At 32.0% G+C, this 27,851-nt stretch overlaps 4 protein-coding genes across 4 annotated transcripts; 1 reads left to right on the plus strand and 3 right to left on the minus strand.

Moving 5' to 3' along the window:
• Positions 1-2,944: 2,944 nt before the first annotated feature.
• On the minus strand, positions 2,945-7,938 carry LOC122605545 (putative pentatricopeptide repeat-containing protein At3g47840). The gene is given in 4 exon segments (XM_043778502.1): positions 2,945-3,453; positions 4,822-5,258; positions 5,539-5,850; positions 5,853-7,938. Coding segments are annotated over 2 exon segments (2,223 nt in total). The 5' UTR covers positions 7,900-7,938; the 3' UTR covers positions 2,945-3,453; positions 4,822-5,258; positions 5,539-5,674.
• On the plus strand, positions 3,285-4,254 carry LOC122604661 (lipid phosphate phosphatase epsilon 2, chloroplastic-like). The gene is made up of 4 exons (XM_043777535.1): positions 3,285-3,410; positions 3,602-3,827; positions 3,922-3,995; positions 4,117-4,254. Exons 1-4 carry the CDS (start codon positions 3,285-3,287, stop codon positions 4,252-4,254), a joined length of 564 nt encoding a protein of 187 aa, XP_043633470.1.
• Positions 7,939-11,151: 3,213 nt separating the features above from the next.
• On the minus strand, positions 11,152-14,447 carry LOC122603920 (mannan endo-1,4-beta-mannosidase 7). Its single transcript, XM_043776775.1, has 5 exons — positions 14,026-14,447; positions 13,232-13,426; positions 13,015-13,137; positions 12,003-12,193; positions 11,152-11,928 (listed from the first exon to the last, which is right to left on the minus strand). The coding sequence occupies exons 1-5, from the start codon at positions 14,368-14,370 to the stop codon at positions 11,469-11,471; spliced, it is 1,314 nt and encodes a 437-aa protein (XP_043632710.1). The 5' UTR covers positions 14,371-14,447; the 3' UTR covers positions 11,152-11,468.
• Positions 14,448-24,130: 9,683 nt separating this feature from the next.
• On the minus strand, positions 24,131-27,810 carry LOC122603565 (GTPase ERA-like, chloroplastic). Its single transcript, XM_043776297.1, has 9 exons — positions 27,416-27,810; positions 26,582-26,727; positions 26,359-26,499; positions 26,151-26,264; positions 25,580-25,705; positions 24,894-24,992; positions 24,701-24,802; positions 24,494-24,574; positions 24,131-24,391 (listed from the first exon to the last, which is right to left on the minus strand). Exons 1-9 carry the CDS (start codon positions 27,750-27,752, stop codon positions 24,305-24,307), a joined length of 1,233 nt encoding a protein of 410 aa, XP_043632232.1. The 5' UTR covers positions 27,753-27,810; the 3' UTR covers positions 24,131-24,304.
• Between the last annotated feature and the right edge of the window lie 41 nt (positions 27,811-27,851).

Genomic DNA, 27,851 nt, shown 5'->3' on the forward strand with positions numbered 1-27,851 from the left:
GCGTTTAGCATTTTCCAAAAAAAAAAAAAGTAATATTGTCATTTTTAAACACTAAATTTGGTTCCTCAGTTAGAAAATTTTAGAATATCTATTTTCCATATTTAAAAACCAACGATGAGTTAATTTTCTGAAAAGTGAAAACAACGCCGTTGTTACCAACTTACCTACAATATTAGCTTTGTGTTTTTTTAACATATGTGTGGTTCTCTTGGAAGATTTCATTATAGTTTTTGGAATATTATCTTCCATATATTATCATAGAAAAATCTTCTCTTGGAATTGGATCGAATAAAATAAGTACGTGTAAACACCACTTCGCCTCACGTTCTGGTAGTAAAGATCTTTTTCATAATTATTATAATGAATACTAATGATTATAACAATAATACGTACAGATTAATTAAAACCCTCTCTGGACCAAATCAATATCTGAATGGATTGGTCTCTTAAAGTACATAAATTCCGTCCTTAATGTTAAATACACTCTATTAAGTGAAGATTCAATAAATAATATAATTGTAATATTTTATACCAAAAAGTACTGATTGTCTTATATCATTAGTATTTTTGGAAATGCATATGGGATGGTGTACGTGGTGATGCATATAGATCCTACAAGTGGAATCTTTGACGATAGTGTCGATCCTGCCAGTTAAAACTTATAAAGGGCAACCGATCAAAATATAATAGATAAATCGTTTTTTCACCTACAAGTGAAATGTATATTTTTTTTAAAAAAAAAAAGTCATAAAAGGATGTGTGTATATGTGCGAGGGTGATTTTATTGGTATAGAAGAAAAGAATTGAAGAATGAAAGCATGCTAGAAAATATTGTCAAGGGTGAAAACTGAAAAGGCAATTGCTTGAAGTCTTTGAGACATATCCATGGTTTTTATCTATAAGTTTTGAGTTCGACTAGTAACTAGAGATTAGTCAGATTAGCATATTTCTGCTAGAAAAAGTTAAGGTTGTTCTTTTAGTATTTTTGTTATATGTCATATTATATGATATAAAAATCAAAAGATAAATGAGAATTAATGTAATTAAAATAATATTAAATCTTAGTTGCATGATGATCGAGAAAGAATATTTGGAGATCACCTGACAGCACTAATTATTGAAGCGAATAAGGGAACGGAGCATAGGTATCACTCCATTTTTTTATTTATTTTGAGAACTATTTTTTTATAAAAACAATGAGAATCTTAAATTATATATTGTATTACATAGTTTTTTTTTTTTACTCATTCACATGTGAAAGGATAGAAAAAAATATATTATAAAATAAACTTCTTTTAAAAAACCTTCAAAATAGCCTTTTGTGAATGAATATGTTCACGTTTTCGTTCATTTGTGATCAACCAGGTATATATAAGGTTTTGAAAAAAACTTTCTTCTATAACATATATTTTTATAACGTTTCACATGCGAATGAACAAAAAACCATGTGATGTCATACATAGTTTAAGAGTTCTCAAGGTTCTTGCAAAAAAATGGGTTATCAAAATAAGGGTCTCCTCCATCACAATATACAATTAGCAAACAATATATATAGATTTGTTGAAAATTATGATACCTTTATCAATAACCACATGGACTCCTGCAATCATTTGTTCATTTTGTATGCAATAAGTTAAATTAGGGATGTTGATCGATCGGGTTATTCGGGTTTCGGGTAATTTGGTTCGGGTTATTCGGGTTTTGATGAATAATAAGTTCACCCGTAACTCAAACCGAATAAGATTCGGGTTATTTAGGTTTCGGTTGTTTGGGTCGGGTTTTGGGTAACCTAAGTAAAAAATTATGTGGACTATGAAGCGTACTAAACTTAAAACAAAAAAGTTGGCTAATTATACTTCAATATAATTTTAATTTTAAAAACATTGAAGACCATACTTCGTAAAAGTGTAAATTAACAAATTGTTTGTTTCAAAGGTATTTCAACAATTTTGATTATGTAATTTTTAATTTAGTGCATTACAACATGGTTATATATATTAATCGATAAATAGTCATACATTTATAAAATGTATAAATTATAAACTATTAAAAATAATATAAAAAATTTATTTAATTAAACAATCTTGACAATATATATTGCAAATATTATTTAACTAAACTATAGAAGTAAAATTTAATTAAGTTATTGTTATATGAAATTTTAATACAAGTTGTATTTAGTATAACTATTATACTCGTAATATAGTAATACTTTTGTATAATACTAACAAAAAGCAAAAAGGTATGTTTGATTTTTGTATACCATAATACTTACAAAACAAAAATAACCGAGCAAGAAATCATATTTGGTAATTTATAAATATAAGCATAAAGATTGAGTGAACTATATAGTACTCCTATAAATATCATATAGATAAAAAAAAAATAATTATATGGGTTATTCGGGTTAACCCAAATAAAATAAATTTCACCCATAACCCAAACCGTTTAAATTTATATGGGTTTGGTTAACCAAATAATGAACCCGAAACCCGAATAACCCAACCCATATAACCCAAATTCATTCCATTCGGGTTGGGTCAAGTTAATTGGGTATGGTTATGTTCAACACCCCTAACTTAAAAGGGAATGATATTGCTACAACAAGATTTAACCATTTACAACAATACCTACATTATACAGTTATACACTGTACAATAAAATTTATATATTTTTTGTAGATGACTAATTAATATTGTAGCAATATCACTTCCCTAAGTTAAATCATGAGAAGTTGTTCTGACATCAAAATTACTTACTAGTTTATAAATCATGTGTTGTTTTTGCAAGATCATTGTCATTTTGTTTTATACAATTTGATGGTGTACATTTACAATTTATAACATACAATGCCATGGGTCTTTTCGGCCCAATAAGTAATCAAGCTTAAAAGAATATTTTATACTCCGTAATACACAACAAAAATAAGTACAACATTAACAAATTTTTATAATTCTACTTCAAATTAGTAAATTAGGCGTCCAACTAATAATCAACTATCTAGATGATCCACTATTAAAATATAACTAAAGTTGATCACAAATAATAACAATAATTATAAACAATCATAACTTTCACATATATGTATTAAAAAATTATTTTTCTCTGATATGTACAAATGTAGGTTCTTTTTTCTTGTTGGGTGGTCTAGAAAATCACAGGATGCGCCTATAAATTCCAACCATCACTACTCCTCATTCTTCCTATCAACTCACCACCATTGTTGAACTCACTGCCTAAGTTCAGAGTAATTCATTTCGGAGTTTTCGCAGCTGCATAAAACAATGGTAGAGGCACCAAAATGTGATGAAATTACGGTTTATGCTGTTAAACAAGAAGTTGTTATTGCCATTGTTGGGGATTCATTCTATCCAACAGTTGGGATGCTCCACGTTTTTCTTAATCGTCTGGTTAGAATCCTCGTTTCCTTTGTTTGTATGTATCGAAAATGGGCTGCATTTTGAAAACTTTGAAATCTGTTATAAGTTTTGACATACAATTTCTGAAAACTATATTGTATGAAATGGCATACTATAAATTTTTATTGAATATAATGTGATGATAATTAAAGATTCTTATGGTCACTAAATTTTGATTGCAGAGTATGTGGTGCATTACTGTAGCATATTGTGGAGTCATTCTGTCAAGGCAAGATAATATAGCACTATGGGCTGTTCTTGGTTTCGCTTTGAACATTATATTATCAAAAAGTTTGAAGCAGATATTAAACCAGGAACGGCCCGTTTCTGAAGTGTGTTCGGGCCCTGGAATGCCTTCTACACATGCTCAATCTATTTCCTTTACTGTCATATTCAGCATTCTTTCAAGTAACCACCTTTAGCCCTTTGACTTTTAGTTTCTACAGTAGTCATTATATACAAACTCTTGCAAATACTTATTTGTTTGCGCTCCTGGTCACAGTTATTGGATGGCTGGGATTGAATGCTCTTTCAGTAATTCTCAGCGGGCTAGTTGTAGCAGTTGGTGTTTATTTTGTAAGCCTACATCCTCTAATCTATGGCATGGTTTCTTATTTGTTTGTACATTATACTTTTGAATTAATTTATAAAAATCTGACTTCACCCAAACCTATGATGGGTTCAAATGCTTATGCAGACATGGCTACGGGTTCTACTACGTTACCACACAACTAGCCAAGTGGTTGCAGGCACAATCGTGGGGTCTATATTCTCGGTCTTATGGTTCACCAATTGCAATGCAATGATTCTAAAGGCATATAACTCGTGTTTATGAGGATAGATTCTTTTTTTATGGCGCTAATTGTTTCTGTGTTGGATTTGTTTCATATAATCCTCATTGACTAAGATGAATATTGATGTCTGTAGATATATAAATGATAGATATGCGCGTATTAGCTAACCTGTTATTTTTAGCTTCTAATAAATGTAGAGAATATCACTAAACTATACTTTGACCATTAACTTTCATACAAGATTTATAAGATTTGGTCAAAGGTTTCATATATATTGTGTATGGAAATATATAATGTTTACTGTTGTTGCTATTTTGTAAGATGAGACCATCAAATTTCTGGAAGATATAAGAAAGAAAATGGTACAAAAGGCTAAGGAGTTGGTCCACAGTCTATTTCGAAAAGGGATGGAATTGTAAAGGAATTGAAATTTATAGAAACTGGAATGGAACTGAATATGATCATCGCACGTGTTTAACTGTCACAGAATAGAATGGAATTGCAATTTAGCTTTTCATAATTTTCATTTAACCAGCGATGATATTTATAATAACCAACTCGACCGGAAAAGGGGAGCAAAAAGGAATACAAATAGTTGCAATACATACCTGTCTGAACCTAAAAGTCAGCCTAAATATCTTTTCATCAAAAGCATCTGCCCATCAACCCTTATAACTGAGTGCTTCCTTTGAATGTAGCAACTCGTAATCTTGAGACTAAAATATACAAATAGTGTTATGCAAATGGTGTCCACTATCCATGCCACTGAAAGTAAAGCAAGCTGTCCTCACTTATGGCTATGGGGAAAAGGACTGAAACAGGCCACTAAAATACTCTACTGAGACAAAAATCATGCAAATAGTGTCCGGTAAACTGAACAATACCTTAGCAACTCTGACCCAACTCACGTGTTTGAACTTTGAACAGAAACTCAAAACCAAAACTCATCTTGCCAGAGATGCTGCAACTGATCTGATGATTAACCCTCACCCAACATCCACTTCATTGTCCAATCATAATAAAGGTTTTAATAAATCAGTACAACCTGAAATCCAAACCCATAAAACAACCAGAATCAACGGAAAGCTACTATCATGTCTTTGACTCTTTGTTTCTCAATAAGGAGAAGAACGCATGAAGGGAGAATATGAGACGATAGTCAAATTGACTTAACTATCATATATGGCGCCAAAAGCCAAAAATTTTTTGCATATCCTTTCTTTAATTTGACATTCATAAGATGGCAAAGAATAGTTTCCACACAAATTCCATTTCAACATAACATAAAACACTGGTTACTTCAAAAGTTAAAGGTAAGAACTCACCTCAAATCTTGTAACTCAACTCTTCTCGGCTTTGCTCCAGAACAACAGCTTCTGTACATATTTTTTTCAGATGTAGTTAGAGAAAAAGCTGTTTCCATGACTATAATCCCTGACTTGCCAAAAGGTTATAATCTTACTACTTGCAGTCTTGCACCAATGACTTTTCTGAAAAAAGATCGTCTCCACGACTTGCACCCATGAGTTTTCTGGTAAAAAAAAAAGTACTCTTACCAGTTGCTTCAAATTCACCTATATCTTGATACCCAAATTCCTCCTCTTGTTCATCTATGTTGTATGGTAGCAAGTCTTTTCCACAAGCTCTTCTTCTGTAGAAGACACTAATGCCAATAGGTTAAACATATCTTCACATTGAGGATGTGAATGATCTCCTGCCGCAAATGCAAACACACAATCCCTAAGTTTAACCCAAGACCATCCAGGTTCCTTTTTAACACCTTTGGTTCTCATCAATCTTCTCATTTCTGCTGCTTCTCTCCTTCTCCCTGTAGCAGAATACAGATTCGCTAGTGTAATATGTGTTGTTGCACAACTGGGGTCCATCTCAAGAACCTTTTTTGCTGAAAGCGTTCCTAATTCTACGTTACCATGTAATCTACAAGCTCTTAGCAAAGTTGACCATATAACAATATCACCACTAAATGGCATGTTATTTATCATGTTTTCAGCCTCATGTAACCGCCCAGCTCTGCAAAGAAGATCAATCATACAACCATAATGTTCTTTACACAAACTAAGCTTGTAATTTGTGATTAAGTTGAAATAATGCAAACCCAAGTCTAATAAACCAGCATGGCTACATGCGGTTAAGACACCGATAAAGGTGACTGTGTCTGGCTTTAGACCAACCTCAGTGAGCCGCTCAAACAAGTCTATAGCTTGTTGACTCAACCCATGTTCAGCATACCCATTAATCATGGAGGTCCATGACACAAGATCGTTATGTTTAGCCTCATTAAAGATCTTAAAAGACTCTTGAATGCTTCCACATTTAGAATACATATTGATTAAACCACTCTGAACCATAGATGTATGATCTAGACCAATACTAATGCAATGTGCATGTAATTGTTTACCTTGTTCAAGAATCGCCATTTGTCCACACACACTCAATACACTACCTAACGCAAAATCAGTCTGTTTTGATCCATTTTTTCTCATTAATGAAAAGTATTCAAAAGCTTCCACTCCAAAACCACCTTGAGCATGCCCTCCAATTATAGTGCTCCATGAAAATATGTCTCTTTGAGTCATTTCTTGAAAAACCATTGTAGATAAATGTAGCTTCCCGCACTTTGAATACATTGTCAAGATTGAATTAGCTACCGACATACAACCGATAAGACCATTACAAAACACATAAGCATGTAACTGTTCACCTAAATCAATTGTAGCAATATTTGCACAGCTAGAGATAACTGCTGCAAGAGTATACTCATTAGGACTCACCTCTGATTCTCGCATACGCAAGAATGCTTGAATAGAGAGGTGATATTGACCCATTTGAACATATCCTGTAATAATTGTAGTCCACGAAACCACGTCTTTAGTTTCAAATCTTTCAAACAAGCTCAAGGCATATTCTCCCTTCCCACATTTACTGTACATAGTAGTAAGAGTATTAGCCACAAATGAAGCCTTATCAAAACCTTTCTTTAAACACTGCGCATGAATTTCCTTACCAGTACGTAACAAACAAGCATCAGCACACGCCTTCAACGCAATAGCCAAGGTATACGAATCATACTGCATACCGTTTCTACACAACTTAGCAAAATACGATATTCCCTCCATATTCAAACCAGCACGAACCAACCCGGTTATAACTGCAGTCCAAGAAACCACGTTCCTTATCGGCATCTCATCAAACACTCTACAACCTTCAAAAACTTTCCCTACTTTCATATACATATCCAAAAGAGCACTACCCACAAAAACAGAACTCACGAAATCCGTTTTCACACAATACCCATGAACCGATTCTCCTCGTGTAACACTGCAACCACTACCACATGCCTTAAGCACTAAACTAAGTAAAAACTGATCCATTCGTTGACCAGGCTCGACCCACATTTTGGAAAACAAAGACAAAGCTTCAGAAGAATCGGATGCCTTAACATAGCCAGACATTATAGTGGCCCATGTGACTTCATCTCTTTGAGGCATTTTATCAAACAGTTGGCGGGCATGCCTTAATTGGCCTGATTTAACTAGGTCTTTTAGAGTAGCGTTGAATTGGAATACGTTAAAGTTGTGGGGTTGTTGAAATGTTTGAGCATGGGCAATGCATGATGTTGTATATGATCGAATGATATATATTCTGGGTGGTACATATCTAAACATGGTCAACAAGCAGTCGTCGTCTAATGGTACATTTTGATATTTCTATGACAAAAAAAATCAAAAATTCTATTTGTTGTTTTGCAACTAAAAAATATTAGAGTTAATTGCAAGATTGGTCATGAGGTTTGTACCTTTTAGGAAGAGGGTTCTTTTTCGAGAATCGTTGTAATGGGTCCCTATTTTGAGAATTTTTGTAAAATTGATCCAATTTTGACGGATCTGTTAAAGGGGGCCGTCAAGTGTGCACGTGTGCCGCACGTGTGAGGGTATTTATGTACTTTTCACCCCACAGGGACCTCATTGCTAAAATGGAAAACCAAAGGGACCAATCTTGCAACTTTTCTAAAATCCATCACTAAATAATATCTTTTTTAACTTTTCAAAAAAGAAAAAAAATCTTATTAAATAATTAACTTAAATATAATTTTTAACACTTTTAAACTTTTCATGATTATTTGTTGTTAAAAACTAAAAACATAAGTTAACAGGGGTGACGACCTTTTATCGAGAAAAAACTAAAAACATATTACCACAAAAAATTAAAAGGTATTATTTAGTGATGGATTTTTAAAATTTGAAAGTTAATAAAACTTTTTAAAAAGTTAAAATATATTATTTAGTGATGGATTTTTAATAAATTAAAAGTTTATAAAACTTTTTAAGAAGTTAAAAGTTATTATTTAGTGATAGATTTTTAAAAATTGTAAGCTTATAAAACTTTTTAAGAAGTTAAAAGTTATTATTTAGTGATAGATTTTTAAAAATTGTAAGCTTATAAAACTTTTTAAAAAGTTAAAATGTATTATTTAGTGAGGGATTTTTAAAAATTGTAAGTTTATAAAACTTTTTAAAAAGTTAAAACGTATTATTTAGTGATGAATTTTTAAAAATTGTCAGTTTTTAAAACTTTTAAAAAAGTTAAAACATATTATTTAGTGATGAATTTTTAAAAATTGTAAGTTTATAAAACTTTTTCTACAACTATTAATATAATTAATAATTAACTTAATTCAAGATATTGTAACATACAATTAGTAACTCTGTTCAAATAATATAAATGTCATATTTGGTATTTTAATTATCTATTCTCGTGTCAAACACAAAGGAAGTTAACAACATTTTTTGGAATAAAAAATATACTACTAAATAAATGCAAATAAAAAAACTTATAAATTCTAGTTACATATATAAGAAAAAGCAAACTAGTAAATTGATATTTGCCTTAAAAAACAAAATCTTTGATATATTCTTAGAAAGTAAATATACGTTATTATATAAATTGGAGTTTAATCATAAATTAAAGTATTTATGAGTTTTAGAATTTTTAGTTGTAATATGTTTTTAGTTTTTTAAACAATAAATAATCATGAAAAGTTAAAAAGTGTTAAAAATTATATTTAATTATTTAATAAGATTTTTGCTTTTATGAAAAAATCAAAAGGTATTATTTAGTAATGGATTTTTTAAAAAGTTGCAAGATTGGTCCCTGTGCGGTGGAAAGTACATAAATACCCCCACACGTGCACACTTGACGGCCCCGTTTAACGGATCCGTAAAAAATGGACCAATTTTGCAAAAAAATTCTCAAAATATGGACCCCCATTGCAACGATTTTCGAAAAAGGATCCCCTGGTAAAATGTACAAACCACAGGAACCAATCTTGCAATTAACTCAAAGTATTATGTCAGTTGTCACGTTATGTTTTTTATATTTTTGTTATTTAAGTTTCCTTTCAAAAATAAAGTTGTCACGTTTTTCTTATATTATAGCACGATTCAAAACCGTATTTCTTTAACCAAGTTTACAGTGACAATTTGGATTCTAACCCAGTTGTCCAATACCACTTCTGAAGAATTTAAAGCCTAACCACTATTTCATGATAGTTTACATATTACACAATCATGACTTTTAAAATTGTTTTTGTGTGATAAATTAAGGTTTATGATATAAAGTAACAAGTTACTTTTTCGAATATCTCTTACAACTTTATTTTATTTTAAACTATAAAAAACTTACGAAAGTGTCTTATATTCACCAACACACAATCAGATTCATGCGATATAAGCTCCCAATTTAATAGTATGTAGTCGTCAAATCCTCTGATTTTTATTTAAGTCCCTTGAGACATTTAGCTAGGTGGCTGGAAAGTATGTAGGTGGCCGGAAAGTGGGCAGGAGATATTGAAAAACATATCACAAATTCACAACTATCAGTTCTTACATTGCAAAAGTCATGGTATAACTCCATCTTATACGAACATTTTTTGATGACAAAATCGTTTATAAAAGATCTACAGGCAATGAGAAATGAAGAAACTGAATTATATTCATCCCTGATCATTGATCAAACAGAGACGAAATCATATTCTTATACAACTATTATCTCTCTTATCAGTTATATATCAATTATAGTCTTATATATTCTGTTTGTTTTTTCAACCATTAAATGACTGAATTGATAATGGATAAATAATATCTGTATTTATTAAGTCAATACAATTAATTCTTATCTATTAAGTCAAAAAATCTAACACCTTTTATGACTTAATGGATTATGTCTTTTTCTTATTAAGTCGCGACTTTTTTATTAAGTCTTTAAACAAAAACCACCTAATCTCATGTTGAAGCCCCTAACATGAGTGTTTCATGTTCTTAAAAAAGCCACGATATCTCATTCATTATTAACTCATAACTAGTTATATTTGAATATCACCTCCACCATCAATCAATAACGGATCCCTTATGATTTCTTATAACATGGTGTCAACAAAAGGTTTCCTTATAACATTTTCAATACATAACTAACTCTATCACTATTCACTAGTATAGGACCCATTAAATCCCAACAACAACAAAATCATTTTCTTCGATCGTTATCAAAATAATGAATGATCTTATAACGAGCCAATAACAAGTCAGCCCTAAGGGGCGAACCAAAGGCTTGCGCGAAGGAAGAAGCGAATCAATCAGAATGGAGACATCCCTAATAGTGTTATCTGTTATCAGCTCACTAGTTCAGTAGCGAGTAGACAATAATTGAATTAGAAGGACAATGTGAGTGCCCTTATTTTTCTGGCTATTCTTCACTCGGCATCCCTATCTTGACAACAATGAATCCCATCGAAGTCCTCTTCATGTTGTACACTATTATGTACGAACAATAAGTAAAGCTATCTGTCAATCGTTCGGATAGATGGGGACTAAAAACTATAACCAACGTATCGATCCATTTATTATACGACTCGTCAATCGTCATCAATACTTTTGCTAAAATTTATCAAAATAGGTGACAAACACCAACAAAGAAAATACATATGGTGTTACACGTCTTAATAATCCTCACCATCATGTTATAACATCATACACTATAAGTTACCATGACCCATTTCTTTTTCTTTCTTTCTGGATCAAATACAAACATATTTGTCACTTCAAAAAACATAAATATAATAGTTTCTGCCACCCTCCTGGACGAACATTATGCATCTCTAAGAGACAGCACTACAAACATCAATACATTAAACCAAATCGACTTTTTCAGATGTTACCATTACTGTTACGGTTACTGTTTAGTTTCCGATAGGTTTGACGCCACGTTTCCAAGCCAACCATTGAGCCCGTCTAGCAGCACGAGCCTGTTTCCATTTTTGAACATTTCTCATTCTAGCGAATATTTTCCTAATCTGGAAAAGTTTGTGGCCCTGTTGATTAATAATGTTAGCTGTCGAGGTCCCTTGGCTCAACACTACATCGTACCCATCACCAAATGACTCCATTCCCTCGGCTAAAAGCTGCCAGAACAAGCCTCCAGCAGCAGCACCACCATGTTTAGCTGAAAGGTATATGTTGTTGTAGACCATATTAAATAGTTGGTCTCTTTTGTATGTGCTAAAGTTGGGATCTTTAGCGGATTTCCCAAATTCTGTTAAGAGTAAGGGTTTCTTGAGGATGTATTGGGCATCTCGAATATGGATTCTTAGCCAGTTGTTTAGGAAGTTGAGTTGAGATTGATCATCATAGTTAGTTAGCCTGGTACAATATAATAGATTGATAAGTTCACCAAGTATGAACAAGAAATCATAAAGAGTAATTAGAGAAATTACCATTGGTCAGGATACGAGTGGAGAGTGGCAAAGTCAATGCCTGGGATTTGGTTATTTGAAATGAAGTCTGTTCCTATATCAAAACCAGGATTCTGGGATTTGGTCTTGCCATAAAACCCCTCAAGACCGGCTTCTAGCAAGTGATTGCGGTCTATGGACTTTACATGTGCAGCCATTTCTGTAATCCATGCCTGATAATGATCAAAAAGGAATGAAAAAAAAAGGTTAACCTTCCAAATAGTTGCATAATTTTAGCCCAAGTGCACGAGGTGTTAACTATGAACTATTTTTGACAATTTACATTAGTTAGTTTGATAATAATCTAGTAGTACCAAAGTACAAGTTTGTAACAAAAAAAAGGCTAGAACTGCTAAACTGTATAAGTGACCTATTTATGATGAGACTTGAACCCACAACCAAAGTCGTGATAAAGTACTGCCACCATTGGGCTAAACGTTACAAGCTAAGTATGTCACATGTAAATCGTGCTGAATATCTAACTAGAGAAAACATGAATACAATGATTATTTTTCTTAGTTTTTGTTTAATGATGAAAAAGGTGATCTTGAAATGAAAGTATCATGTTAAGTTTCAGAACATGTGAGCTCTGAAACCGGTGGTCGGTGTTGTGTGTCAATTGGTGCCACCAATTGAAGTGGGTCAGTAATTGTGGCTCAAGGAACTTAATTCGCAGCAACACTTCAAACTTATGGCCAAAAACTAATGTAAGATATTAAAAAGAACTTATGGCCAAAAACCAATGTATGGTCAAAGTTAACATATGTTGACTTTTTCAAGACACTAAAGAACACATCAAGATTTAATCCAAAGAAGAGTTTATGTAATTTTTTCATTCTTGATCAAGAACTTTATTTGCTCACATCACAAATTTGGACTTTTTGAATTAAAGGAGTCAACTTTATATATATATATATATATGCATTCTAATTGACTATTCTTGTTTTCCAAAGTATAAAAAAAAGGATCAAGAACATAAATTTCAGAAGAGAACCTGAATTGTTCTTCCTGATGTATCAGAAGGGCATCTAGGCTCATTCATAAGCTCCCAAGCCATAATTGTTGGGTCATTCTTGTACATAATTCCAGTGAATGAATTATATCTAGTAAGCACAGTCTACACATAATCACAAAGTTATTCAACCAAAAAAAAAAACAATTAATATTGCTATAAATATAAGTACAATATAACAAAGTGTGTGTTGTTGTACCTTGACATGGTTCTTGTAAAATCCTTTAGCAACAGGGTTTCTAAAGAAATCATCATCTGAAGTTAAGTACTGGCCTTGACTTCTAGCCCAATTCACATACTGTTTTTTGCCACCAAGGTTTTCATAGTTGTTCACCAAACTCAAAATCAACTTTATTCCAAATCTTCTTGCTTCAGCCACCACAAAATCCAACCCCTTTTTCAAGCCCACAACAATAAAATCAAGAAAATGTCATCACTCTATTACCCACAAAAATAGGAACAATCTTTTTACCTTAAAAATCTTGTATTTGTAACAAAATATAAGAAAATCAATATATAATGAACAAAATGATCAAAAGCTACAATCTTGTATCTGTTTTGTTTGTTTGTTTTTTGCAAGCAAATGTCATCACTCTCATGCCCACCAAAAAAGAAATGATTTTAAAGAAAATCTTGAAAATGTAACAAAAATTCAACAAAATGAAAATATACTACAAAAAATGAGCAAAAAAAAACTTTTTTTGTAAAAATATGTCATTGCCCTCATACCAACCAAGAAAAACAATCTTTTTGAAGAAAAACTTGAAACAAGTATCAAAAATGCAAGAAAATCAAGATATTATGAACATATGAGCAAAAGCTACAATTTTTTTGTAAAAACATGTCATCACCCTCATACCAACTAAATAAAAAACAATCATTCCATAAAAAAATCTTGAAAAGTGTTACAGAATTCAACAAAAACAAGATATGATGAACAAAATGAGCAAATATATAAAATCTTATTTGCAAGAAAAAAAAAATGGATTATACCTTAAACATTTGCTCATTGTAAGAACCAGGGGAGTATTGTAAAGGAACCCCACCACCATCACTAAAAGCCCAAGTTCTTGCAACAGAGAGACCATGAGAAGAAGCTTCTTGAAAAGCAGCTGAAACTTTGTGTCTTTGAGAAGGATCAGATCCTAACATCATTAGCCAATATGCATTAAAGCCATTAGCATAATATGGACTACCATTTAACATGAAATGCACTCCTCTTGTTGTAATAAATCCATTGTTTCTTGATCCTCCTGCTGCTTCTGTTTTTAAAAAGATGTGGTGGTTTTCTATCAATAAAGTAACAAGAAATATTGGCAATGCTAAGTTTTTCTTCATTTGTTTTTCTTTGTTTGTTTACTTGTTTTTCTTTTTTTCTTTTTTTTTTCCTAGAGGTTTGTGGAAGATTTAGGTAAGTTTTTATAGAGAAGAACTAAAGAAGAGTAAGTTTTTAATTAGCCAATAAATGTAGGGATTGTGGGTGTCCTTGGAGCATGTAAAGCGATGATGGTGAACGATAACATATGTCACGAGATAAATGTTAAATTTTAGAGTATGAAGTAGCAATATTTTTCTGAAAAAAAAAATAAAAAATGTAACATAAAATCGTCCGTTATAGGTCCAGATAGTCAGATACCGTGGTAGTAAAAAGAAGATTGTGATGTAGAAAAATATAAAGCAACTTAGTTTGGATTATTGAGATAAAGGTTCGATCATCTATCCATCAAAAGATTAGAAGTACTTTTCTACCAATTGGTGAAATTTAGAAACAACCTATTTATCTCAGTAGAGTATGTCTACATCTTAGACTCCTCATATATTATCGGATTGATCTAACACCTGAAAGACGAAAGTGGTTGCTTTTTTTAAGGTAAAGGTTTCACTTAATTGATAAATGACTCTCGTCCTTGAAAAAATGATTGAGCTTATGATTTTTGTTTCCATAATCTTTTATCTCCAAAGATAAAAGCATTCACTATTCAAATATTGGTTTAAATTAATTTTTTTTTTTAAAAACACAAGACTCTTATTGTAAAATGTACGTAAATGGTTCTTATATTTTTCCCGAAATAAATTTAGGTGTTTTTAACATATATATATGCATTGCATGGTAAGATAACTATGATATAATTTTATAAATAAATGACTTAGTATTATATTGTCATACAAATAAAAAATGTATTTATAAAATTTAGAGTATAAGATAGCAATATATTGTAGCATCAACGATAATGTATACCTATGTATAATTTACTTATTAGAAATGTAATAAGGTTATATAAAATATATTATTAATATATAAACATAAAGGGAGCTTAATTTAAATGTATAAAGTTTAACAAATAGGTTATTATTATTATTATTATTATTATTATTATTATTATTATTATTATTATTATTATTATTATTATTATTATTATTATTATTATAAACACAAAAACATTTGTGGAAAATGGATATTTGTGATATGAAATTCTAAGTTTATAATAATACTTAATACTCCCTCCGTCCCACTAAATGTATCCATTTTTTAATTTTCAAAGTCAATTTTCAACAACTTTAATTTTGAATATCTTTGTTTGTGTTATATAATACTTGATGAAAGTTATGCCGGTGTAAAGATATGTAAAACTCAATTAATTCATATAACTTTCATCAAGTATTATAAAACACAAACAAATATATTCAAGGTCAAAGTTGTAAAAAATTGACTCTGAAAGTTTAAAAGTGAAACATTTAGTAGGACGTATGGAGTAATAAATTAGATGACATATATAAACTAATCTATCTATTCGTTAAATGGAGTTCATTTTAATTGTTTGCATATCTATACTCCTTATATAAACAAGAGAAAATGTTACAAATTGTCCATGTGGTTGTTCATATTAGCGTTTGCCCCCTATGTTTTTTTTTTCGTTGCAAACAGTCCCTTTGTTTTTTATTTTCATTGCCAGCGGTCTCTGACACTAACTTCTGTTAGTTTTAGTCGTTAAATACTCTCATGTGCATATCACATGAGGGTATAATTGTCATTTTGCCAACCTTAGGGACTATTTGTGATAATAATCATTTTTGTTAATTTAATATTTATAAATGTATTTATATTTATAGCATTGTACCCGCGCGATGCGGCGGCCGTTTGGTGGTGGTGACGGCGGTCGCGGTGGCGATGAACGGTTGGTGGTGGGTGTAAGTAATTGATTTAATGTAATTGATGTAAAGGGGTAATGGGGATATTTTAAAAGATAAAGAATTGATAATGTAAATTAATTTATCAAGGGTAAAGTGGTAATTTTGCATTTAACACTTTTATGAGAGAGAATGTGATAATTATTATAAGATAGTATAGATAGTGATATATGCATATCATTATACCTGTCTAAAATCATATACATAGTACTATATTAGATCTATACCCATTGCTATCTAGTATCTATATGTATACCTTATCGAACAAGCCCCCAAATTTCAACATAGTCAAATCCTAATGAGATAGAAAAAAAAGATTAGTTTCCTCGAATGTAAAAAACTTTGAACATATGTCTATAGTAGAAAATAACTAAAGTTGTGTGTATTGTATGTAAACAACTTTGAAATAATGTTTATTGTATGTAAGAATTTCGTTTCAACCAATTAAAATCTGACAAGTGACACCTGTATATGGTTGCCACGTATGTTTTCCTACATACAGTAAACATTTTTTCGAGTTGCTTACATACAATACACATAACTTTAGTTTTTTCCTACTATAGACATTCAGTATAGTTACATTCCAGGAAACTAATCCCATAAAAAAAAATACATCAAAAATAAAACAAAAGTTGAAAGCCTCTTCCACCCCTTTTTTCAATACGGTTGCCCCTCTTTCTTTCTTTCATCAAAACTCAATATCCATGGCAACCTTCTCCTATTATCTCCTATCTTTGCCACTATCCCTGGCAACCTTTGTTTTTTTTTTTAACAGTCATGGCTACCGTCGATATATATATTTATATCGTTTGATGATGCGATAGTAAAACTGATGATCCGACTACAGATCTTAACATGCATCGTTAACCCAAAAAGAATGATTTTTTGGTGTGCATCTATTTCATTATGGCTTTTAGATTTGGTATGATAGTAATTGTATTTTTATAATTATTGGATGCACTTTCTTTATTGGAGTGCTTATAAGTGAATATAGCTTTGACGTCTATATAGTTTTGTGCATCCATCTTAGTTGATGTTTTTGTAGTTTTGTGATGATGTATTGGTAGATTTGTGATTTAGGTAGATATAAATGAGTTGATTATTATGTTTATACGAAGAAGGTGAAGACAGGAGAAAAAGAAAAAATTATGCATAAAATTGAATGGGGAAGAAAGAAATTTTAGGGAATTTTTAAGGTATAGATTTGTGAAAATTAGGAATGAATAGAATATAAGGAAAAAAATGGTCGGATTTTGGTGGTGGTGGTTGTCAGAAGAAGGGAGAAGATGGAAGAGGATGAAGGAGGAAGAAGAAGGGTGTTTTTTATGTAAGTGGACGATTATACCCTCACTAACAGTCTTAAACTAACAAATGTTAGTGCCAGAGACTGCTGGCAACAAAAGTGAAAAACCAAAGGACTGTTAGCAACGGAAAAAAACATAGGGGGCAAAATGTGAATATGAACAACCACAGGGACCATTTGTGACACTTTCTCTATAAACTACCCTCTCCAAATTAAAAACTCTATCTTTAAATTTTCTATTTTACCCTTTTAACTTACACTACCACCAAACACTTTGATCCTAAAATATCAAAAATTACCCTTAAAAAAAAATCTTACGCCCAATTTGTCTTCCTTCCTTTCCCCTGAAGCTGCTCATGTATTATACCAAAAAACATACTCATACATCCCCCTAGAACAAAACACGCACATACATCCCTTCAGAACCGCCTTCCTCTAAAACACACATAGTCACCGCCCCCCAAAACCGTCGTTGTCTCCGCCGTCTAAAACACACATAGCCATAATTACAGTGATCCGGTAATCGCACGGGTACCACTACTTAACTAACGTTTTTTCCTATGTCCCGCTGCATTACGCTGGTACAAGGCTAGTTCGATAAATATGACAATGTTGGTCTCTAAACAAAGGCTTTTTAACGTTCTTTAAATTTTGTGTAAAAAGGATAATACCGTAACAACAAAGATTATCATTTAAAATAGAAATAGTTTTAGAGATAATATTATCTATTTTATTTGTATTATAATACGAGTAGTATTTTAAAAAGATATATATTTATAATTACCTAAAAAACATCAATTATAACAAAATTTGACAACTAAGAAAAACTTACTTGTCGATTGAATATATAGCTATATAAACAAAAAATTATCCTCTTTTAGCTACATAGAGATAGAGAGAGTGTATGATGTTTCATAACTGATAATGTGATTATGTAACCGAAAATGTGGATATAGTATAGTGTGAAAACAAATAATTATTCTTATTTAAAAAAAGAAAAAAAAATCTAATGGGAAAAGTTATGGTTTAATATTCCCGCTTATTACTATGTTGCATATATCACATGCCTTGTCAACTATCAAGTGTAAAGAAAGGAAATTGATAACCTAAAAAAACAACTTAATGATCAACTTAAACATATGATGATGACATTTGATATAATCAAAGGAAGAGATTGAAAGAGAAAATAAATGAATTATATTTATCATGTAATAAATGTTTTAGGTTGATTATTAGGCTGATTTGTTAGGTTGATATAAGAATAATGTTGTTTTTATGATTTTTTGGTTTATATGAAAATTAGATTATTTTTCGTGTAATATATAAGTTAAACATTTTAAATTTCATTAACTTATATCAAACTAATATAGTTATAAATAAAATGATAGACGTTTGAGGAAATGAAAGGTTTTCGGAAAAAGAATTGATAATATTCATATTCTATATTTATAGAGTTTTAAAAGAATTTTTAGTTTAATATTTTTAAATCTACACCACCTTATAATGATTTTATGATCCATGTTCAAAGTTCTTTTTCCAACTATAAAATGTTCAAAATACTTTTAACTTGATATATTAATTTACAACATCTATCATTTAACTCTTAAAATCACTATATTACCTCATTTTCTATCAATTATTTTTACACTAATAATTTAGTTTACTTGTCGCCATAACAAGCATCACTAGTCAGTGTTACCACCATCATCGCCGTCACCATCATATCACTGTCGTTATCATCATCGCCATCGCGGGGCATTCCGTTTAATATATTCTAATTGTTACAGAGCACAAGTGGGGAAAAAAATAGCATGTAGTAAATTTATATTGTAAATATTACAATTGAAAAAGTTGGTTAACAATTGAATGCCATAAAGATTTACCAAAGTTCCTTATACTTTTATTAAAGGAAGGTTGTTTTGTTAGAGGGGCCACAATCTCAAAAGGTCCTTAAAACCAAGAAGCTTGTGGATGGCTTATGGCTATAATGCAATCAAAGCAACTCCATGTGAATTTGTTATTTGTGATACAAGGGAAATTATATATATATATATATATATATATATATATATATATATATATATATATATATTCAAATCTCCTTATGATAAATTGATAATCATTTTGATGTCACTAAGTTTTTACCTAGAGTTCAAAAAAGCTTGTGCTTTATAGATGTATCAATGGAAAATGGCACATTGGCACTAGAAGAATTAGTAAAAATGTTCGCAAGACTATGTTGTTTCTTATGAAATAAATAGACTTTTTCATATGACAACTCCAAGATCAAAACCCCTAAACCAAAATTAGGAAGCAATATATTCTTAAGATATGGTTTTTTGGATTTTAAATTATTTTAAAAATAAGTGTTTTTCATTGTTACAAGTAATTTATATAACATCGCACGTACAAGATATACATAAAAGAAGCACCTTCATGTGAGTATATATCTCCATCATTTTCCCCACCAAATTTATCACTACCATCAATAAATATAGAAGCTACAACACATAAACATATCACATGTACCATTATACATGTTCATTGATGTATGGTAGCCAGGAATTACATTATTTGAAGTATTAAAAGGTAGATTAATGTATATCCTCGACCTATCTTAATTTAGCTTATTAAAAAGCTATTGCATGTTTTCTTAAGAACCAAAAAGCGTAAGCAAGGTAAGGATTTGTTTTTTTAACCATTAAGTGACTGAATTGATTAAGTGACTGAATGGATAAATAACGTATGTATGTATTAAGTCAATACAGTTGTTTTTTGTTTATTAAGTCAAGAAAACAAGCACTTTTGACAACTTAATGGATTAAAATTTTTTGATTAAGTTAAATTAAGTTATAAACAAACACCACCTAAGTCTCGACTACATAATCTTAAATCTAGGTTTTTTTTTTTTAAGAGCAAGAAATAATTATATTAATAACAACTAATTAGCAAGACGCTAAGTGGTTAAATAATACAAGGGATACAATACAACATATAAATTCACAATCTAGATTCACTTTTCTCAAATGCTCGTCTTTTTTTCTCTCGATTCTACAAAATAGTGAACCCTTATAATTTCTCAAACAATCCGCTTCCAACAAAAAGAATCTTTAGATCCATAACAACGGATTTTGGATCCACTCGTCCCAACGTAAGTTACTCTTCTTTCCTCTGTTTCCGTGCCACAAGAAAGAGGTAACAATAATAGACTCCATAAGAATCGTACCTCGTTTTCTAGAAAACCGTCAAATTTCCCACCATGTTGTATAAATGATGGTCCTGATAATATCTTTGGCACGAGATTGAAGAGACAATGAATCCACATGGTCAAGGATATCAGTAAAGATCCAAATAAAAAGGAATATGAATATTGATACATTTTTTAATGGAATTCCACACTTTCTTGGCAATGTTACACTCGGCCATGAGATGATGGATTGTTTCAATGCCATTACTACAATTAGGACATAGGATAGAGTTATTGTTATGGACTCCCTTGAACCATAGGTTAAATCGAGTAGGCAACCGATCCTTCAATACTATCCACACGTGAATATTAACCTTTCTAGGAACATTTTTATGCCACCTTGTAGTCATGTAGTGTCGAGGCAACATTTTAAATCTAGGTCTTTTTAGCCGAGTTTTTTTAATATAACGTGTGATATGACACGAAAATAATATAAAATAATAAAAAAAACGACAAAATAACACATTTAACAAATGTTGTGAATTTGAGTCACTCACAAACCCATCAATAAACTTGTCAACCCACTTAAATTTTTATTATATTCTAATTCTAATGTGCATTATGAAAGCTTTTTATGCTACTAATGTCATAATACTTGTGTACATTCATTCGTCTCATCGAGAAGTTAAATTACGAATAGAACGATACGATCAACCTGCTTCTTTTTTTTTGTTTGAGAATTGTATTTACTTCAGTTTATTGACACGATTAATTAAATGAGTTAAGTTTGATATATGAATTCATCAAGGCGAACACGATTTTCCTTTAAACAAGTTATTAATGGTATTTCCGCACTTATTTTTTTAAGATTCGGATCGAATATCACAATAACATATTAAGGAAAAACCTCGTCTTCTAAAAATTGAACTAGAAATCCAAGATCTCTAAATGCAAACCTTTATAAATGGACTTTCTTATCATTGGACTATTAACTTTGATAGTCTGTGGTTCATGTGCCACTTGACTAATAATTGATAAAAATAAAATAAAAATAATAAAATCTGAAAATAACTCAAAAATTTAACTAAAATAAGTCGATACAAACCATTCTGGACCCTTCTAATCGGCCCCTTCATAATATATCAAAGATCTTATATCAAACCATGCCTGCCAGGATCGTCGGTTGTGTTTAAGGCCAGATACCCGTACGAGATCAAAAGCGGTCCACTAAGATTTACTGTACTACTACTAAAATGAAAAACAAAAAGCGGTCCACAGTTATTGGCGCATTCTGCGGACCGGCAATGACTTGCACGCGTCGGTTGTGGGTTGGCCCACCATATTTAAAGCACGTCTACTGACTCTAACCACAATTTTTAGTTTCTAATAAAGTGCTTTAAATTTGTGTAAATAGCATTTCAGTCCTGAAGTTCTACCAATGTATTAATTTTGTCACTTATATTTCAGTCCTGTTTCAAATTTGTTAAGTCAAACGACCTTCGACATTGGGACCACTGCTGTCCATTCCTTTTCACCGACGGTAGTTCTTTTGATGAGTACATTAACGTTTATTTCAAGAACATGTCGGTGCTCATAGTTGTTACTTTTCGCGACTAATGTTTTAACTGGTCTTTGTGGGTATATCATATATGACTCGAGCTAAAATAATGTCTTAATAAATGCAAGAGTATATAACAATGGATTTTATTATTTCAAATACTTTTCACTTGCATCTTTTAAGTTGAGATCACTGTCTTTGCACAGTGGTTTCATCGAGGTCCCTCTATGAGGCAGGTCTCGGGTTCGAGTCTTGTTGAGGGGGCAGGATTTACCCTAATTAATGATGTGCCTTTAGGCGGTTAATTAGGGATTTTCCCCCCATGTGGTGTTGGTGTTGTGGTTCTGGGGTGCTCTAGCGCGGGCCCGGTTTAGACAACATAGTTTAGACCCTTAGAAATTCGCCTTTCCAAAAAAAAAGTGGAGACGAGTTAATATTTTAGATGTAAAAATCTGTTTTATGTGATAAGTGAGGAAAATATGGCTTGTTGCACATTTGTTTGATTTTGATATATCTGTCCTAGAAAATAATTCAAAAGATAAAAATTCATAACTAAGATGCTACTTATGAACCACAAATAAGATTTGCAGCAGTGACAGACTCAAGGTTGTTTCCAGACTCCAGAAGCGTGTCCATAAACTACATGATTTTCGCAATGTAAGCTTAAAAAAATTTGTTAATTTTCCCAACATGCACTGGACTTGGTACAATTATAAGATATTAGTGCATACTTTCTCCTTTTCACCTTATTCGGTTATTTGTTTTATTATTATAAGATATTAGTGCATACTTGTTTCATATTGATACTACGATAGACGATGTTTTATCAAGTTTGAGCTAAAGCCATAGCTTGATTATCAAGCTCAACATATATAAGGAATGAAGCTCCATGGGGTTCATATTTAAGAAGCTTTAAGCATATTATGCATGTGTATAAGAAAAAACTAATTAATCTGGAAGCGAATGACATTAGGAGAAAGCATACGCACTGCAACAACACAATGCTGCAGGGTATTTTTTTTTTATTATTATTATTAAAAAAAATTCATATATGCACATTGTGAGGGTGTTTGTGAGACTGTCACACGGTGTTGCAGCTACACGGATCATTTTTCCCATAATATTAAGGTTGAATTTATTATTGGCAACTTTTATATGAGATATGGCCATGCTTATAGTGTTGAGCTCAATCCATCTTTTATCTTTCTCAAACGAAGCTCAAGCCTGCAACATGAAGGGTCATCAAACTATCAGCCGTCTTGAGCCTAGCCTAAAGTAGCCTGAGGAGAGCTCAAGCCCCGTCAAGTTAATTTGGACTTAGCTCAAGTCGTTGCAGCCTTACCGAGGAACAAAAACACATCACCAAAAGAAGTTTTCCCATATCTTTTACAGCTTATCACCAAGTAACAGTATCGAGTAAAGATCTAACTGTCCGCAACAACTTGCTTCTCACCATCACCCTTTTAGATATTTCCCTCCTCAATCGGCTCACATTCTTTGTTTGAAGTTCCTCAAGAGCATCATCACTTGAAAACACACTAATAGAGGCAATGTAATTTTGTTAAACCTATAGATGGTTCAATTCAATTTACATTCTACCTCCTTGAAGTCTGCTCTTAAAAACTTATGTTTACTGGTAATAAAAAATGAAGTAGTTCCCAAATTCTATTTCCCTGTATCTCTTTACAAAAGGGTAATGTTTTCAGCATCAGAATCACATATATCTAGTACTTCATGACAGCATTAATCAGAGACGCATTCTTTAATATGTGAATTTTGCATCTTTTTCGGCGATTTCCCATCCTAACAAATTTCCAGAGAACCAACACAAAAGAAGGCGAGAACGAAATTATAATGACAATTTTGCCAACACTAACAACTTCCTATGTCCTGATAATCAAAATTTTCTATGTTTGATACAACAATGGAGCATTCTAATATGATACAATTTGCACCTCTATATGCAATAAGTACCTGTTGCTGTACTCTAATTGGTTCAAAATACCATCTTCATACTACTGTAAGACCTTTAGTACTATAATGCTTGTATTTTGCCTCCATAGCCATAGTACCTCAAAAGCCCTTCATCTTGTCTCCAATTCTCTTTCACCTTCACTTCAACCTGTTTTCATCAACATATGCAATTGATAATCTTGTTTTTCATCCCTAAGGTAATACATTTAAACTTTTGATACTGTAATCTATATATTCCCTAAGGTAATACCTCCAAGAACACTTTTTTCTGCAAGAAATCTTCAATGTCAAGCCTTGAAGCCGTTGCAAGTAGTTTTAAGGCCTTCCCATCCTGGTTAAATCAAACAAGACACATTTCAGAGACCAAAATTATTGCAAACTTGCAATTCCTAAGAGAAGTTAACTTTGCAGATTTATACTGTTATATTCAGAGCCATAATAAACAAAGCTCACATGCCTTCCCAATGAGAATGATTTTCTGTGTGTTTTTTTCAACGACTATCTCAACTTGTATGAAGTCTTTTGCGTTAGGTCTTGTTTGGTAATTTATTACGTTAACCTGCCAAACAATCAGATGTAACCTTATCATGAAAGAGCAGACTAAGTGACTAACATATTGGAGAAATTTTGGTTTGAAGAGTGCAAATTACCTGACAAGCATATGGAACTTCATTGCGGAATTGCATAAATATCTTTTCTCTAACAATTTCACCAATGAAAAATCTTTCAGGATGTTCACTAGTTATGTCCTGCTCCAAAAAAAAGAGTAAGCCTCAAGCCAGCAATTGGTAAATTTTTTCAATCATTACCAATTAAGTTAAGAAATGAAACAAGTACTAACAGCAGATTAGCCCTTATTTATCAAGGTGCTACGTCAGAATCACACCATACTAACTCAAACCCACATTCATGGTAATGATGGTATCGTCACACAGTTTTTACACCAAACTTTGCAATGGTAGACCCAGTACTACCAGGTGCATTGTTCTTTTGGACCCAGTGCATTTTTAAAAAAATGGAACTTTTACGAAATTTTACATTACAAAACAAAAAACTCATGTGGTTCCTGACACCTCCCTGAGCCTGCCCTGAAATTATAGGAACTACTTATCATACCCTCATCACTCTAAACCCATTACAAATACATATGAGCCCATCATCACAAGAGTGACCATCCTCGCATGATGCTTCACTGTATGACCATCACTTGAATGATGGTATGGCTTAGCTCAATCTCACAGGCATATCTCACCAGAGACGCATCTCACTCACTCCACACCATTTACTCTAAGGTGAAGAAGAAATGAACAAATTTAAAAATTTAATACTAACATGCCTTAGGATAATATGCTGGTCCAAGAGGAAGTTTTGATAGTATCCAGTCCTTCACATCATCAACACCATGACCATATTTGGCACTCACCGGAATGACTTCATCTACATCAGTAGATTTCTCATACCACTGAAAAAAATAATATTTCCGATTAGTGGAGGAGCAATATGGAAATGTTGATAGGCATCGGAAACAAAATGGGTAATGGGTATATGTCAAAATGGGTCAGCCTGGGTTTGGTTGACTTGAAACACTAAAAACTTTGTAAGTGGTTACTGTTTTTAATATGATCACAAAAATAACTATATATTATCTCAATAACTAATCTAATACTCAGAATGAGGCATCTTAGGAAGTTACATGCATGATGCATTAGATATAAACTTCGGGCGACTTTTGACCAGCTATAGATACAACCTAAGCTGAATCGACTCTTCATAAGTAAATGAGTCAACATTGCCACCTCAATGATTGGCATAGACAGAAGTCTCATTGTCAAAATTGAAGTTTCGTGAGAAGCAAAAAAGGGCATTTTAAGTTGCCAGGAAACAGAATTGGTCTATAAACTTCCTACCTCAAGTTTCTTTGCCATTTCACCAGGTTTGATGAGATCTCTCTTATTCAAAACCAGCAACACAGGAACCTTATCTTTGAGCTCCCCTACACCTTCTTGCAACACTTCATTGATCTAAAGTAACATAAAAGTTCAACAAATGACGGTAAGTTTACATACCCAATTTATTTGTTTATGTTTATTTTAAGGGGTTGGCAATTGGCATTACATCTTGGGGTGTCTTGCAAGCATCCACAACCACCAATACACAATCTGCATTAATAGCAGCACTACGAACATTCTTCATCATCATCGAATCTAACTTATGCATTTTCTTCTCGATGACACCGGGCGTATCGTATAGTATCATCTAAAACCATATCTACAAACTTTAGTAAAAAAGATGCACAAGATTTATCAATGGTCATAAGCATAGTAAGAAATAAACAAACCTGATATTCCGGTGTAGAACATATACCAAGAATACGATGTCTTGTCGTTTGAGGTTTGTCGGTTACAATGGAAAGCTTTTGGCCTATAATTTGATTCGAAAGTGTACTTTTTCCAACATTTGGTTTTCCAACAACAGCTACATATCCTGTAATTACACATGCCCGTTATACATTTTTGCTAGATACACGGGATAAGACTTGAAGCACAACTTTCTGGTTGATTGGTCACCTTACCTAGATATCGCTCAGGGGTGTGTCTGAGCTAGTGCTTTAGGCCCCAAAATTCCATAATCCCTTTTTTATGTGCATATTATATACAAAAGCCCATTTTAATCAACGTCTATGTTTCTACTTTTGAAGCAAAAGTGTTCCTTAGTTCTAGTATATCCGCGTAATAAACCTGAAAACAACGGGACCGTATTTCAAACGTTTGCTTTCGACCCCTTAAAGGCTTGAGAGTTGAGACACTCTTGATATCGCTAAGCCAAATGCATTATCGTAGCATATGATGTAGCATCACTACCACGAATAGTTGGGATGAGCACTATCTGATTTTAACATCTTTAACCGGAAATTCAAACCGAACTGAATCAAATTAAAACCGAACCAAGCTTGACACTCGGTTTCCAGTTTTACAAATTCAACCCCATGAATCACACAGATAATAAACTAGCACATATCATATCTCTATATCTTACAAATGCAAATCAATATTTCCAAAGTTCACATTTTTACCATCAATATTTTATTTTTATAAATAACTAATAATAATACTAAATTGGAATAACATAATTTAATTTAAAAAAAAAAACACAAGATTAAGAAAGGACAGACCACTGCGGTGATTAGGGTCATGAACATAACCAAGTTCTTCTAATTCATAATCATCTAACAACGCCATGCTTCTATCTGGTTTTGAGCTCAAAGACAAATACGACGACGTTCCATACTCTTCTTCATCTTCCTCTTCTTCTTCTTCTTCAACTTGTTGTTGTTGTTTGAATTGGGTTCTGCTGTTAGAAGACGGAAATGGGTTTGAAGTGACAGGGACGGCGTGGAAATGGAATTGACGGCGGAGATTGGTGGGAGGTGGGAAAGAAGAAGTACGGTGGTGGTGAGATAAGAGAAAGAGAGTGTTGTTGGGAGATATTGTTTGAAGGCCAAACTCCATTACTTTTTACTTTACTTACTTACAGGTGAGGTGTATGTATATGTGTGTTTTTACTCCTCTACTGCTTATCTTCTTATTTTTCTGCTCCTGTTTTTGTAT

The sequence above is a fragment of the Erigeron canadensis genome, chromosome 6 (assembly GCF_010389155.1).
Source record: "Erigeron canadensis isolate Cc75 chromosome 6, C_canadensis_v1, whole genome shotgun sequence".
NCBI lineage: Eukaryota > Viridiplantae > Streptophyta > Magnoliopsida > Asterales > Asteraceae > Erigeron > Erigeron canadensis.